This window comes from Balaenoptera acutorostrata, chromosome 16 (assembly GCF_949987535.1).
Source record: "Balaenoptera acutorostrata chromosome 16, mBalAcu1.1, whole genome shotgun sequence".
NCBI classification, from domain to species: Eukaryota; Metazoa; Chordata; class Mammalia; order Artiodactyla; family Balaenopteridae; genus Balaenoptera; species Balaenoptera acutorostrata.
In genome coordinates this window covers 9,267,833-9,282,028 of record NC_080079.1, presented here as the reverse complement: position 1 = coordinate 9,282,028, position 14,196 = coordinate 9,267,833, and the positions used below count along the sequence as shown (strand labels likewise).

The following is a 14,196-nucleotide window of genomic DNA, read 5'->3' as shown; positions in this document are numbered from 1 at the left end:
AAAATACTTGATATTTTTGGAGGTTGAATTCATTCAAACCATCTGCATGATGCTAAATAACCACTTCAACTCCGTATTTCACATTTTGTCTCTTTGGTTGTGCAGACCATGGTCATTCTTATCCTTTTTGCTCTAAAAATTCTAGTTTTTATCTCAGAGGTTTCTGCCCCAGAAACCATGCTGGAACCCCCCCAGTGCCTGGGAGGAGAGAAGGCCCCAGACATTTCCAGGCCAGCAGGGAGAACCCTGCAGCTGTCCTCTCTGACCTTGGCTGGCCCAGCTCCCCCTGCAAACCTCATGTGCTGACCACAGCGCTGGGGCCAGAGGACATAGAAGTCAGGAACCACCTGCAGTGGTGACCTGCCCCAGGCCACCTATGGGAAAAACACCACTATAAAAAGGTCCTGTATCTGATTTCAGAGTCAGTGAATGAACAACCTTTTAGGTGCTGAGGACACAGCAGCCAACAAGACCGACAGGGCCACAGGTCCATGGCTCTTACATTCGAGAGAAGGGAGACAGGCACTGGATAAACACACAAATGAGAGTCCTTTATAGTGAAAAGGGTTAAGAAGACAATCAAACAAGGAAGAGGCTAGAAAATGCTCTGGGTGCCACTTTGTATAGGGTGGTCAAAGAGCCGAGGCCTGAACAAAGAGCTGGAGCCAAGTACAGAGGAACAGGAGGAGGGCTCCGGGCAGGGGGTCAACCAGTGCAGAGCCCCCAAGGCAACAGCCAGCTTGGAGAGCTCGAGGGAGAGACTCAGGCCCAGGAGCCACGGGAAGCCCAGAGTTCGGTTGGAAGTGGGCAGGGCCATGTGGTCCTGGAGTTTAGCTTTCCTTCTAAGCTGTGTATTCTCAACAAGGGTGACATCCCCTTCAAGGGGGAAGAGAGATATTGGTTCTTAGGAGCAAAAAAAGGAAAACAAGGCAGACCAGTGAGAAACACTGCTGTAAGCTGACAGGGCAGTCCTTGCAGGGTTTCAAGGCAGACTGTCACTGGATCTGAGTTGCACAGGCCAAGGCTTCCTTGAACGTCCCTGGGCAGAGTGAGTCTCTGGCGACCCACCAGGCTACAGGAAGGAGGCTGCCAGAGGCAGTGGCCCCTGCTCATCAGCCTTCAGCACCCCCTTGGCCCCTTCAAGTCATGTTGGATTTAAAGGAACATGGCTGAGAGCGAAGGTCAGCAGGGCCAGGCCCACAGCTCACAGGGAACCAGGGTTGATCTGGGGTCAAGAGCAGGGAGGAGCAGTGGAAGAATTCAGCAGCCACCGTGGACCTCCCACCCCACTTCACATCCCACAGCCTGGCCCTCACGGGAGGGAAGACAGGAGTCCAGACTCACACACTAGGGGCTCGCTGTGTGCACCCCAAACTCCCAAAAACAAGGACATAAGGTCACCTATCATGGCCTTAGGTACCTGCAAGGTCATGCCTGCGGCCTCATGCCCTCCAGCTTCTCAGCAAACTGGCTCCAAGTGGGGGGCATGAAGCAGAGGTCTCTGCTCATGAAGCAAGTGCTTGTCAGGGAGCCAGGAACACTGGCCACCAACTTGCCTCTCTCCTCCCAGGAAAGCCTCAGCTCTCTCAGCTACTCCAACTCCATCAGAGGCCGAACACATGGCCACCCTGGCCAAGACACTGTACAGCACAAGGTGCCTCAGCTCAAGTTCACCTGCAAGGTGGACGGCCCGTTAGCAGTTGAAATTGTCCCTGGGGCTGACGTCCCAAGGGAGAATGCCAGCTACGATGTGTCCATATCATTTCTCAAGTTGCCCACGTCCCAGCACGTGGGGAGCATGCGGCCACACTACACCAGCCAGAGGAAAGAGGTCTTCCTCCAGGTCACACTCCATAGCCCCAATCCCTGCCTGCGGCTCTTTGTGGATACCTGTGTGGCTTCTCCAGATCCTGGTGATTTTACAACTGTCAAGTACGATTTGATCCGACAAGGGTAAGGAAAATAGAAGGCCCTCGCTGGTTGACTATTATATTTACGTGGCATTCTTTTGGGGACCTGTGGCTTCTTAACTGGCAGTCCTAAATCATAACATTGTGCGGAGAGTCCTCATCATGCCCCAGAAGCAGAGCCCGGGCCCTCACCATCCCGCTCATCCTAGTTGGGGACAAATAATCATAGGAAGTCTAGGCAACTTCCCTTGAATCCCCAAAGAGTCCTGGGCAGAACCCTTGCTGTCTCAGACTCTGCTGTCTCATCCCAGCCTTTCATACCCATGCCCCCCTTCTCTTTAAGTTTTATAACTGTATTACATTCCCCATTCCTCAGGATATTTGGCCTACACTGATGGGCTGGTGGGTTACCCCAGGCTAAGCTCTTATAGTGATGAGATTTATTCTGGTGCCTTTGGTTAAACAAAGGATTTGACAAGTTAGAACTCTGAAAAGTTGTTTGCCTTTATAGCTCCCATGTCCCCCAACCAGGGCAAAATGCTTATGGATGGGTAATTGGCAACCAGTGTGAAGATAACAAAACCCATAACTTACTGATGGCAGCTGCAGAGTAGTGAGAGCCACAGCAGCCTAAAGCCCATGAGAAGCATCGTGGTGCCTGTTTCCAAAAAGCCGGTGAGGGGCAAGAGGCAGCACCTTCCAGAGGCAGTGTGAGCCATGGTGCGGGAGGTGCACAGATGTGGCACTAAGCTGCACTGAGTCAGAGTGAGAAAGCTCTTCCCTTTTCAATTCTCCCTTTTCAAAATATATCAAGGAGAGGGAGTTCCCTGGAGGTCCAGTGGTTAAGAATCAGCACTTTCACTGCCATGGCCCAGGTTCAACCCCTGGTCAGGAAACTAAGATCCTGCAAGCCACGTGGCACAGCCAAAAAAATATTATATACATATAGGAGAGAGGCTGGAATTTAACAACTGACATACTCTTCTTCTGCTTATTTTAGGTTTAATTTGCTCTTCTTTCTCTAGTTTCCTAAGGTGGAAGCTTAGATTATTGATTTTACATCTTTCTTCTTTCAAATACATTAACTTAATGCTATAAATTTCCCTCTACACATTGCTTTAGCTGCATCCCACAAATTCTGGTAAATTGTATATTCATTTTCACTTCGTTTGAAATATTTAATTTCTCTTGAGACTTTTTCTTTGATCTTTGGGTTACTTGGTGTTGTTTAATTTCCAAATATTTAGGAATTTTCCAGCAACCTTTCTGTTATTGATTTCTAGATTAATCCCAAAGTGATCTGAAGATGCATTTTCTGTGATTCCTATTCTTTTAAATTTGTTATGGTGTTTTTTTATGGTCCAGAATGTAGTCTATCTTGGTGAATGTTCCATGTGGGCTGAAGAATGTGTATTATGCTGTTGTTGAAGTGTTCTATAAATGTCAATTAGGTCTAGCTGATTGTTGGTGCTGTTTGGGTCATCTGTATCTTTCCTGATTTTCTGCCTGCTGGACCTGTCAATTAGTGACAGAATGGTGTTAAAGTCTCCAACTATAATAATGGATTTGTTGATTTCTCTTTGCAGTTCTATCAGTTTCTGCCTCATATATTTTGATGTTTTATTGTTTGCTGTATATACATTAAGGATTGCTACATCTTCTTGGAGGACTGATTCCCCCTTCATCATTATGTAATGCCCCTCTTCATCTCTAATAATTATCCTGGCTCTGAAGTCTGTTATGTCTGAAATTAATGTAGCTAATCCAGCTTTCTTTTGATTGGTATTAGCATGGTAAATCTTTCTCTATCCCTTTACTGTTAATTAATCTTTATCTTTATATTTAAAGTGGGTTTCTTATAGCCAGTATATAGTTGGACCTTGGTTTCATTTTATCTACTCCGGCAGTCTCTGTCTTTAAATTGGTATATTTAGTCCATTCATGTTTAAAGTGATTATTGATATAGTTGGATTAAAATCTACCATCTTAGTAACTGTTTTCTACCTGTTGCATTTGTTCTTTGTTTCTCCCCCCACTCTACTTTTGCTGCCTTCTCTGGTTTCTGTTTTTTTTTTTGGCTGCATTGGGTCTTCGTTGCTGTGTGTGGGTTTTCTCTAGTTGCGGTGAGTGGGGGCCACTCTTCGTTGCGCTGCGCGGGCTTCTCATTGTGGTGGCTTCTCTCGTTGCAGAGCACCGGCTCTAGGAGCAGGGGCTCAGTAGTCGTGGCTCACAGGCTCTAGAGCACAGGCTCAGTAGTTGTGGCACATGGGCTTAGTTGCTTTGCGGCATGTGGGATCTTCCTGGACCAGGGATCGAACCAGTGTCCCCTGCATTGGCAGGCGGATTCCCAACCACCGCACCACCAGGGAAGTCCCTTCTCTGGTTTTAATACAACATTTTATATGCTGGTTTTAACTGAGCATTTTATATTATTCCATTTCATCTCCTCTCTTGATATATCATTTACTTCTTTCCTTAAGTTTTTCAGTAGTTGCACTAGGGTTTACAAAATACATTTTAAAATAATTGAAGTTCACCTTCAAATAATGCAGCCACCACCTTTAATCTCCCCTTTTGAAAAAAGTAGAGTAGGAAACAGCTCTAGCTATAATTTAATTACTTTGTCTTGTTTTTATTTTATTTTACAGTTCCCTTCTGTTTCTGGCCAAGAATGGTGGTTTGGCCAGGAATGGTGGTTTTTCCCCTCATGGTAGTATTATAAAGTTTTTTAATAAACGAAAGGAAGAGTGGGTTGTGGGGAGAACTCCAGTTGAAATTCAAAGGTCTGTGTCCAAGCCTGATTATTTGAGCCAGAATTAATTCACACCATGCTTTAAGTTAATCCTCTTGGCCTGGGGTTTTTCTTGCCATCAGGTGCATCAAAGACAATACTTATGTCAACCTCCACTCCCGAGAGAAGAACATAGCCCAGTTCAAGTTCAACGTCTTCAGCTTTCTCACCAGCTATGATGTGATCTATCTGCAGTGTAAAGTTGACATGTGCAAAGTGGAGGACCACACCTCCCGCTTCTCCCAGGGCTGTGCAGGGCAGAGTAAGAGGGGCACAGGCCCCATGGAGGCCACAGTAGAGCACACTGAGTATTTCCAAATGGTGGGGCCACTGGAGATCCACAAAGGAACTGATCGAAGAAAGACCCTTGTGTGATTTCTCCAAGTTTCACGTCAATCTGTTAGAAATTAGAAGTAAATTCTATTTCTGCTCAGCAAAATAGTAAGTTTGACAAATCTGAGGTTGTCCATGTAGAGACAGGTAAAAGAAATAGCTTGGGCTTCCCTGGTGGCTCAGTGGTTGAGAATCTGCCTGCTAATGCAGGGGACACGGGTTCGAGCCCTGGTCTGGGAAGATCCCACATGCCGCGGAGCAACTAGGCCCGTGAGCCACAATTACTGAGCCTGCGCGTCTGGAGCCTATGCTCCGCAACAAGAGAGGCCGCGATAATGAGAGGCCTGTGCACCACGATGAAGAGTGGCCCCCGCTTGCCGCAACTAGAGAAAGCCCTTGCACAGAAACGAAGACCCAACACAGCCATAAATAAATAAATAAACAAATAAATAAACCCAAAAGTTAAAAAAAAAAAAAAGAAATAGCTAGAGGTTCTCTCTGAGGTCTGTTGCTAAGTAAGTCTTCTTCTCTGATTATTCAACTTCTAAGGCAGTCACTCTCTTTGCAGCTAGAAGTCTTGCATTTTATAATTCCTCACTATCAAGAACTTGATCATTGTCTTAAACAGTGCAACATATTATAAAGAAAAGTTATCTCTTGATACCACATTACCAACTTAAAGATATCTTTGACTCCTTAATGTTTAGATGCTAGTAGGTGTATCTTTTTGTTTCTGTCCCTCTGATGGTATGAGAATTTATTTTCAGATCTTGCCAAGGGTCTTGTGAAGAATAAACTAAGGGTCTGTCAGAAAGTCGCTGTTTTTTTTTTTTAAACAACAATAATTGGTCAGTTGAATCAGATGTCATTTACTCAAAACAAGCTTTATTTGTCTGTTTCAAAGGGAACAAATTGGGCCTTGGCTTTGTTGAGTTTGGGTTAAGCTTGCAAATGAGAGCCTGAACGACAATCACAACAACCCCTCAGGACTGCTCTGTGAGCTACCACGCACTTAGTCTGTTTCCCAGATCTTCAAAGCATTACAGGAAACCTGAAAAGCACGCAAAGAAAGATTAGCATATTCCCACACGCTCCCAGAAAAGAAGGGCAGCACCCACTTAATCTAATCTCTTTTTATACCTTAACAGAAAGAGGCCTGCACTAGGCTCAGTACCCACAAAGTTGTCTTTAAAGAAACAGACTTGGACACAGCCAGATATTTTTGTTGTTGTTTTTCAATAAATATTCAGTAACTACATTAATGCATATATGTGGAATCTGAAAAAACTGGTATAGACGATCTTATTTACAATGCAGAAATAGACAGACGTAGAGAACAAACATATGGATACCAAAGAGGAAGGGGGGCGGGGGGGTGGGATGAATTGCGAGATTGGGATTGACATATATACACTATTGATACTATGTATAAAATAGGTAACTAATGAGAACCTACTGTATGGCACAGGGAACTCTACTCAGTGCCCTGTGGTGCTCTAAATGGGAAGGCAATCCAAAAATGAAGGGACATATGTATACGTATAGCTGATTCACTCTGCTGTACAGTAGAAACCAACACAACATTGTAGAGCAACTAAACTCCAATAAAAATTTTTTAGAAATATTCAGTAACAATATTTAAAATATGAGCCCTCAAGTCCAGGGTATTGTTCCCATCTTTGTCAATAAATAGCATGTGCGAGATGAGAATACAGTATTGTCAAGTCCCCCGAGGAGAAGGCAGGGTTTGGTGGGGCCTGGGAGTGAACCCCAAATTCCTGAGAGGTGAATATCTGACAAGTGACCCAAGGAGGGACATTGCCTCTAAAGGGAGACATGTCAGTTTGATAACAAACATGCCCTTCACCAACAACTGTCTTGGTAAAAGTAAGTTTCCTGCTGACACAGAGTAGAAGTTGATGATATGTAATTAATGGTCAATTTGATGAAGATGTTCTTTGTATCAAAAGTTAATTCTCTCTCACGAGTAGCTTCATCCTCAGTCACACGAAACAATGATTTTAGCATCTGGCATCTATTTCATGCAAGTGCTTCAAATGAAAAAAGGAATTTTTCCAAGTAACCAAGAGCTGCTAGAGTTTCCACTTTGAAAAGTTCATCTGCCTATTAACTGGTACCTATCCAAATCTTGTTGAGAAAGTGGGAGGCTAACAGTTTCCAAAATTAGCATCTTATGGCTTTTAGCAAATCCCTAATGTGAAAAGTGTTGACAATGAATGGACTGAATTTTTAAGAATAAATAAATAAGGGTCCAATGAACTTCCAGTTCAGGTACTCTGGGTGTAGTTCAGTGGATGGGAGCCAGGAAGCTGCCCTTTCCAAAAGCACCCAGGTGATTCCTAGGAATGATGAAGTTTGAAAACCAAGGCCGCTGTTCAGCATCTCATGCCCCATGGATCAAAATGCACTTAACAGGGAAAAGCGTGCAACCCTGAAACTCCAATGGGTGCAGAAAAAAACAGCCCAAGAGAAGCCTGCTCCCTTTAGCCAGAGGACCAGCAGCAAAGGGGCAGCCAGGCAATTCAGAAAACTTTTAGGCAATAACCTACCTGCTCCAAACACCATGGGTAAAAGTATGCCCCCCCCCAGCCCAGGCAGCAAGGTGAAGTGGGGAGCCTAGACTTCCACCTGCTCTCCGTGCCCCACACCCATCTCATCCCCTGTCCTCCCCTCCCTTCCCTTCCCCAGGGTGATGTCAGAAAAGGCAGAGTGAAGAGCTGGGACTTTCATCACCTCCAGGCAGCAAGGAGGGCCCCCCTGCACCCCCAAGTCAGGTGGAGGCCAGGTGGGGAGCCTGGACTTCCAGCTCCACCCATCAGGTCTGAGGCACCCCTTTGAGTCTGCTAAGACTAAAGAAAAAATAACACTGATATTATATATTATTGTATGCTGATAAGGGCATCGTATAGCTCAATAGCTCCACTACAAAGTTTTTTTATCCCTGGTTATATGATTTTACACTCTCTAGTGAGTCACAGTATTTGACAGTTTTCTTAGTATTACAGTATTGCACCTGACACACCTCTGAATATGCCCCTTGCATGGCCACCAGCAGATGTTTAGTCAGTTCCTGACAGAGGGATGATTGATGGGCCAGTGACCAGATAATTTTTCAGTGCTCTTTTTAAATACTTAATTTGATTTGCCCATCCTAAGTAAGTTCTTAAGTGTTTTCACATTGGGTCAGAAAAGATCTTATTCGTTATATGAACGAATGCAGAGGAGACTCACCTGCATGGCCACTGGGGCAAGTATCTGGAAGATCTACATGGAAATATTAAGAAGAAAATGGGGGAAATCTGTTTTGATTTGGAGCTGGAATTCAATCAGGCCCCTAAGGACTCGTTCGCTGAGGGCAGAGATGCTGTTGTATCCATGGTGTATCCCCAGCATACTGTCTACTCCTACAGAGGAGTAAAGAGAAGGCCTCTGGGCATCAGGAATGTGGCTGCCTGTTTGGCAGCCCCCGGCCACCATTTTACATCAAGGAAACTGAGGCTCAGAGAGGTTAAGAAACTCCTCCAGTGGCACTAGCTTGTGAAAGGCAGAGTTGGATTGGAACCAAGTGTGTCCAGTTCTAAAGACCCTGTGTTACACTCTGTCCATACCGCCAACCAGAGAGGTTTGTCTCAAAGACCCCTTACTCCATCTTGCCTCCCTCAAGGACCCTGCGATGCCTGGACTTATGGCATATTCCCCACATTTGGAACACACTTGTGCAGGGCCTCCCGGATGCTGGGCACTGAGCTGCCTGCTGGGTGGGGTTCAGAGGGAAATTGGACGTGCTCAGGGGCTTGCTGGCGACAAGAGAAAATCGAACTGCATTTGAACTCCTAAGAAGGGGCAGAAAGCAGTAGGTGCCAGAAGAGGGAGGAAGTGCTCCAGGAACTCGAGAAGGACGCGTCACATCCAGCTGGAAGGTCTGGGGCAGGCTCCACGGAAGGTGCAGCCTTGAATTTGCCTCTTGAAACTCTTACTGAGATTGGGGACACTCACCCTCCATCGAGTTTCCCAGACATTCCAAGGGCTACTGCGTGAGAGCAGCTCCAGCTCCCACATCCCTCTGGCAAATTTCACGAGCACTAAAGCGCTGAATACTCCCTCATCAGCCAAGCCCTCTGCTGAGGACTGAAACTCAGCCAGGAGGTGGCCTCTTCCACATGCTTAGTTCTACCATTGTTCTCTCCCTGTTAGCCTAGAGACAGTAGCCGTTTCCTTCATTATTTCCTGTTATCCTTTTCCATCCCTTTTAGCAGGTAACCAACCACCTATTACGAGTCAATTCTTTACCTTGAGTAAAACACATGATGCTCACTAAGCAAGGGTTTTGTTAATGAAAGAACGAATTGTGGGGACTTCCCTGGTGGCGCAGTGGCTAAGAATCCGCCTGCCAATGCAGGGGACACGGGTTCGAGCCCTGGTCCGGGAAGATCCCACATGCCGCGGAGCAACTAAGTCCATGCACCACAACTACTGAGCCTGCACTCTAGAGCCCGCAAGCCACAACTACTGAGCCCTCGTGCCACAACTACTGAAGCCCGCGCGCCTAGAGCCTGTGCTCCGCAACAAGAGAAGCCACCGCATGAGAAGCCTGTGCACCGCAACAAAAAGTAGCCCCCGCTCACGGCAACTAGAGAAAGCCCGCGCGCAGCAACGAAGACCCAACGCAGCCAAAAAATAAATAAAAATAAATTAAATATGTGCTATCAACATTTCAAATGTTTTTTTTTAAAAAAGAACAAATTGTGGTTACAAATGGAGAGTCTGTGGTTAGAAGGGGGTTCCAGAGGCTCAGAGGAAAGAGCAGGAACAGAAGGGAGCAGACGAGCAGGAGTGACAAGGGGTGCACCTCCTGCCTGCTGCTGAGACCAGGAGGATCTGGGCTTCACCATTCAGCGGGAGGTTCCTGTTTGCAGTTAAAGACACTGACAGCTGAGTCAGCAATAATCAGTGTTAAAGTGATCCAAAGAGAAGAAAAAAATCTGCTTCTGAAGATTTGGAGGATAGCAGGACAAGGAATCTCAGGTTTTTAAAATGTCCTTTTGACACCACAGAGTTCAACCCCATGATTGCACAGATCAGGCAACCTCAACCCAGAGACAGCCCATCTGGCTGTTCTCCCTCTGGGATTAATGGAGTTTCCCTCCAGGGCAGTGGAACAACTGCCCATGGTAGAGTAGCTGGATGAGAGTGAATGAAGCCCTTAGAAGGAGGAGGGCCGAGCGTGGGAAGTTTAGCAGGGTCTGAAACTAGAAACACTCTAAGATCAATATTTTTTTTCTGGGGTTGGATATATAGGTGTATCTTCTACTCTAACTCTCCTTATATTGCAGTATAACTTTATAAGCTAGTTGCCCCAAGTCCCAAAGTGGGTACTACACAAATTTAAGTACTTTTATAACTAACAACAACAATACTGGAGGCAGAGAGGATTATTTTCAATATTTCACTTATTCAAAAGTACATAAATATGTTATACAGTACATGATATAATGTAAACAGTATAAAACTTGACTTGAATAATAAAACATTCTACTAAGAAAGAAATATTGCTCACAAAGATATTTATGCCCACCCAAGTCAGAGTCCCTCGTTTGCATCACAGAAGCATGGTGGCAGGGCATCAAAGCCAGCATACAAGTTACATTCATCACAGCATTGGAGGTTGGGATAAGGCCCAGTGGTGATGGCCGCAGTGACCTTGTCCTGGGTGACCATGGCTGGATTATTTTTTAAGGCCGAACAAATAGGTACCTTTGGAACTCTTTGAGAAAAAACATACACAGAGCATAGGATTAGAATTTTTCTTCTCAGTCCATTTGTTACAACTTGTCAGAGGTATCTCAGAAGCTTAGGACTGGAGCCAATCAAACACATGACACCAGCCCAAGATTAAAGTGCTCTGCCCCCGTCCCAAGTTCCTGTCTAATCCCTTTCTCTCCTAAGATTGCCAGAAATGTAAAATCAGGTTACAGCAAATAAGGAAGAGTGAATTGCAAGTGTGGGTCACCCAGATGATCACTGCAAGTCCTCCAAGTGCAGAGCATGAGGAGGTGCCAAAGTCAGCCGTCCCCTGGGTGCTGGGATTCACCTTCCAGCACACAGGCCTAACTTCCCTAGAATGGGAAAACCACTGCTTCTTTTCTGTTTGTTTGTTAGTTTGTTCTCCCCATTATTAGATAAGGAATCTGAGACATGGAGAAACACAGTGCCTTGATCAAACACATACAAGCAGAGGAGGAGCTGTAAATAAAAGGCAGGTCATTGAAAGCTTGATGCAGGACTCTGTTCCACAACTTATGCTGCCTCCTTGGAACGTTAATGCATGGGAACACCACTGCTTCTGACAACCAATCTCTCCCATATTTGAAGGTTCCTGCCCCCCAAATCTAATGCTCACTTTTCTGATCTACACTCCCCTGTTAGGTAAACTCCAGGATCTTCACACAACTCAGCTTCCCCAAAGTCCTATAGGCCCACCTCACTGTCCCCAAGGCCAAGGACACACTGAGAGCTCCCCAACGCAGGCAAGAGAAGATCAACTCAGCCCATCCTCTGAGTGAACACAGGCAGAGAGACTCATTCACACAGTCTTCAGTCTGCAGTGCTGTGGAATTAGCCAGCTGAGGGTAAACTCAATGAGGCCAAGTGACAGCAAAGCAGCACAGAGCCACCTGGCTGAGAACATTCTACTGATGAACTCACAGCCCCAAACAGGAAGGCAAAGAAACCAAGATTCTACACGCACTGCCTTTGTCGTCTCAAACCCTCCCGCTGTTCCTGACCTCACCCGGGGTGCGGCCATGGGGCAAGGAATGACCCTACTCAAGCACAGAACCCCAGGATCCCATCTGAGGGAGTGTTAGCCACTCTTACCCACATCACTCACTTCAATGCGTTGGCTACTTTGTAGTAAAGACAGATGACAGCAGCCATCAGCACAAGCATAGCCAAAAGGATACCGCCACCAATGCAGAACATAATTATCGTGTTAACTTTGGAAGCTTTACCTAGGCAGAGAAGTGCAGACAAGCAGTGAATGTGGCTTCCCTCCCCACAGCCACCTAGCAACCTCAATATGCTTCCTTCAGTGGAGGAAGAATGAACCCAAACCACAGATCCTTATGCGTGTATAAGGGGGAGGGGGCCTTATGAGTCTTCCTAGGGGAGGCCCGGGACCCTAAGCTGGCCCAGAGACTGGGGAAAGGGTTCATTTCTAAATGAGATGGGACTGAAATGCAAAGTCCAGAGAGAAGGAAGGAAAGAAAGTGGGAAGAATCTTTTTCTCTCTTTCACATGCAGTAAAGTGCAGCTGTAAATAACCAGCCTGCACTTGAGCAAATGGTTTTATTCCCAAACACCTGGGCCTCCTGAAATATGTTCCCTTTCAGAGTCAGAATTAAACCCTTGCCTGTACATCAGGCTTAAAAATCTTCTATGGCAATTATTAAGGGAATGACTTTTTAAAAATGTTATGTTCAAAAATACTAAGAATATACTAATCTATTTTGTAAGTGATATGTTTCAGGAAAAGGAAGCTTTCAATTCTCCCTCTGACAACTGCCATTTTTCCTCCTAAACCCTAAATCTTTCCAGGAAGTCCCATTTGTGTGGAATAAGCAATTTGTTTAATCTGACTCCCTGAAACTGGGGAAAAGTGAGCCAGAAGAGAGGAATAAACAATCCAACTGCCAAAGCATACTTACGAGCATCTAAGTCGTCAAAGCTGGCATTCAAAGATGAATGCTGGCAGTTTAAAAAAATTACAATTAAAATAAACTTTAGGGAACAGTACATCTTATCAGGAATTTCTCAAACCCTTAATCTGAGAAAGAAAATTCTAATTATCCTTGTTAGGAGTAATTGAGATATAAGTTTGAAGAGCTCGCTTTTAGAAGCACAGCCTCCACCAGTGCGACCAGAATGGACAACCACTGTCCAGCTCCAACTTGTAAGCCTATCAGGCCTTAGGCTGTGTGACATCAACTCTTTGGACACCAGCTCTCTTTCAGGGAGTTCTGAATTCCATTCCATGTTCAGATATATTTTAGCACCAATGGAAATGTGAATGCCCAAATACTATTTTAAATCATTTAATTTCAATCTCACCTTTTCAGATTTTGTTTCTCTCAGAGGACCATTTAAGGTTTGACAGTTAATCAAAAGCAAATTTGGGGGGGAAAAAAAAGCAAATTTGGGATTTCAATAAAATAAAAAGACAGTGATGTGGGGAGGCTAATATCTAAAAATACTCATATCTAAAAGTACAGTCATAGAAGGCTGGTTAGACTTTATGTTTTAGCAACACAATGAAATAGTATATACTTGTAGCTTTTAACAGGATTTGGATATAGGTTCATTGACTTCAGAATATTATCATAATTTATAGTTAAGACAAAAAGATTTCAAAAAGCAATTTGAAGAGGATATCTGTTCTAAATCGGGTTTCTGTGATTTCAAGGTACTCACACCAGCAAAGCTGGTTCCATTAAATGAGGGAATTACTTTAACTACAAAGGGTTATTCCTTGCTGCTCTGGCCAAACCCTGGGTGAGGTTACAAACAGCAGGGGAGATATAACCCAAAATGGTGGCATAAGATCTCTGAAAATTCTCTCCTCTGTAAAAGCAATGAAATATCTGGCAAAAAAGAAATTGTCAGAATCAGGTTTTTCTGACTCTGGATACTAACTATAAGCTTTCAGCAGCTCAGGAAACATTTATTTAAGAACAACTGAATCTCAGTATTGAACAGCATGCTTTGTGGCACTGTTCCATCATTCACTCTCCAGCTCCATGGTAGCCTTATTTGCAACAGCCTAGATTCCAACGCAGCCACCAGACGGAGCAGAATAGAGGTAGAGTCCTTTCAGAGTCTCATTCCCAAAGAACTGTCATTATCTGACTCACCTGCTGGTTTTCTGGAAGACGTCACTTGCTTGCAAAGCTATCTGCATTTGACCTAACTTGGAGTCCACTCAGTGCAAAAAGTCTCCTCACAGAACTTTTGGCAAAACTTTTGACAAAATGTTTTAACTTCCTGGCTCTCTGAGGCATTGGATTATTTGGGGCAACTGACAGACTAGCCAAAAAGCTTAAAGGAAAAGCTGGTGAATTAGATGTCCATAGGGGTTTTGAACAG

The 14,196-nt window shown here is 44.9% G+C and overlaps 1 protein-coding gene across 1 annotated transcript; it reads right to left on the bottom strand.

Annotated features, from left to right (window-relative positions):
• Positions 1 to 5,907: 5,907 nt before the first annotated feature.
• Positions 5,908 to 12,036, bottom strand: FAM24B (family with sequence similarity 24 member B). Its single transcript, XM_028164214.2, has 3 exons — positions 11,945 to 12,036; positions 10,631 to 10,819; positions 5,908 to 6,085 (listed from the first exon to the last, which is right to left on the bottom strand). Exons 1-2 carry the CDS (start codon positions 12,034 to 12,036, stop codon positions 10,636 to 10,638), a joined length of 276 nt encoding a protein of 91 aa, XP_028020015.2. The 3' UTR covers positions 5,908 to 6,085; positions 10,631 to 10,635.
• Positions 12,037 to 14,196: the final 2,160 nt, after the last annotated feature.

What these genes read in the sequence shown, in the direction of transcription:
- FAM24B (XM_028164214.2), bottom strand. Translation starts at nt 12,036, where the DNA reads ATGTTCTGCATTGGTGGCGGTATCCTTTTGGCTATGCTTGTGCTGATG. An exon ending in AAAGTAGCCAACGCATTGAA is followed by an intron (nt 10,820 to 11,944) that starts GTGAGTGATGTG and finishes TTTTTCTCAAAG; the next exon opens with AGTTCCAAAGGTACCTATTT.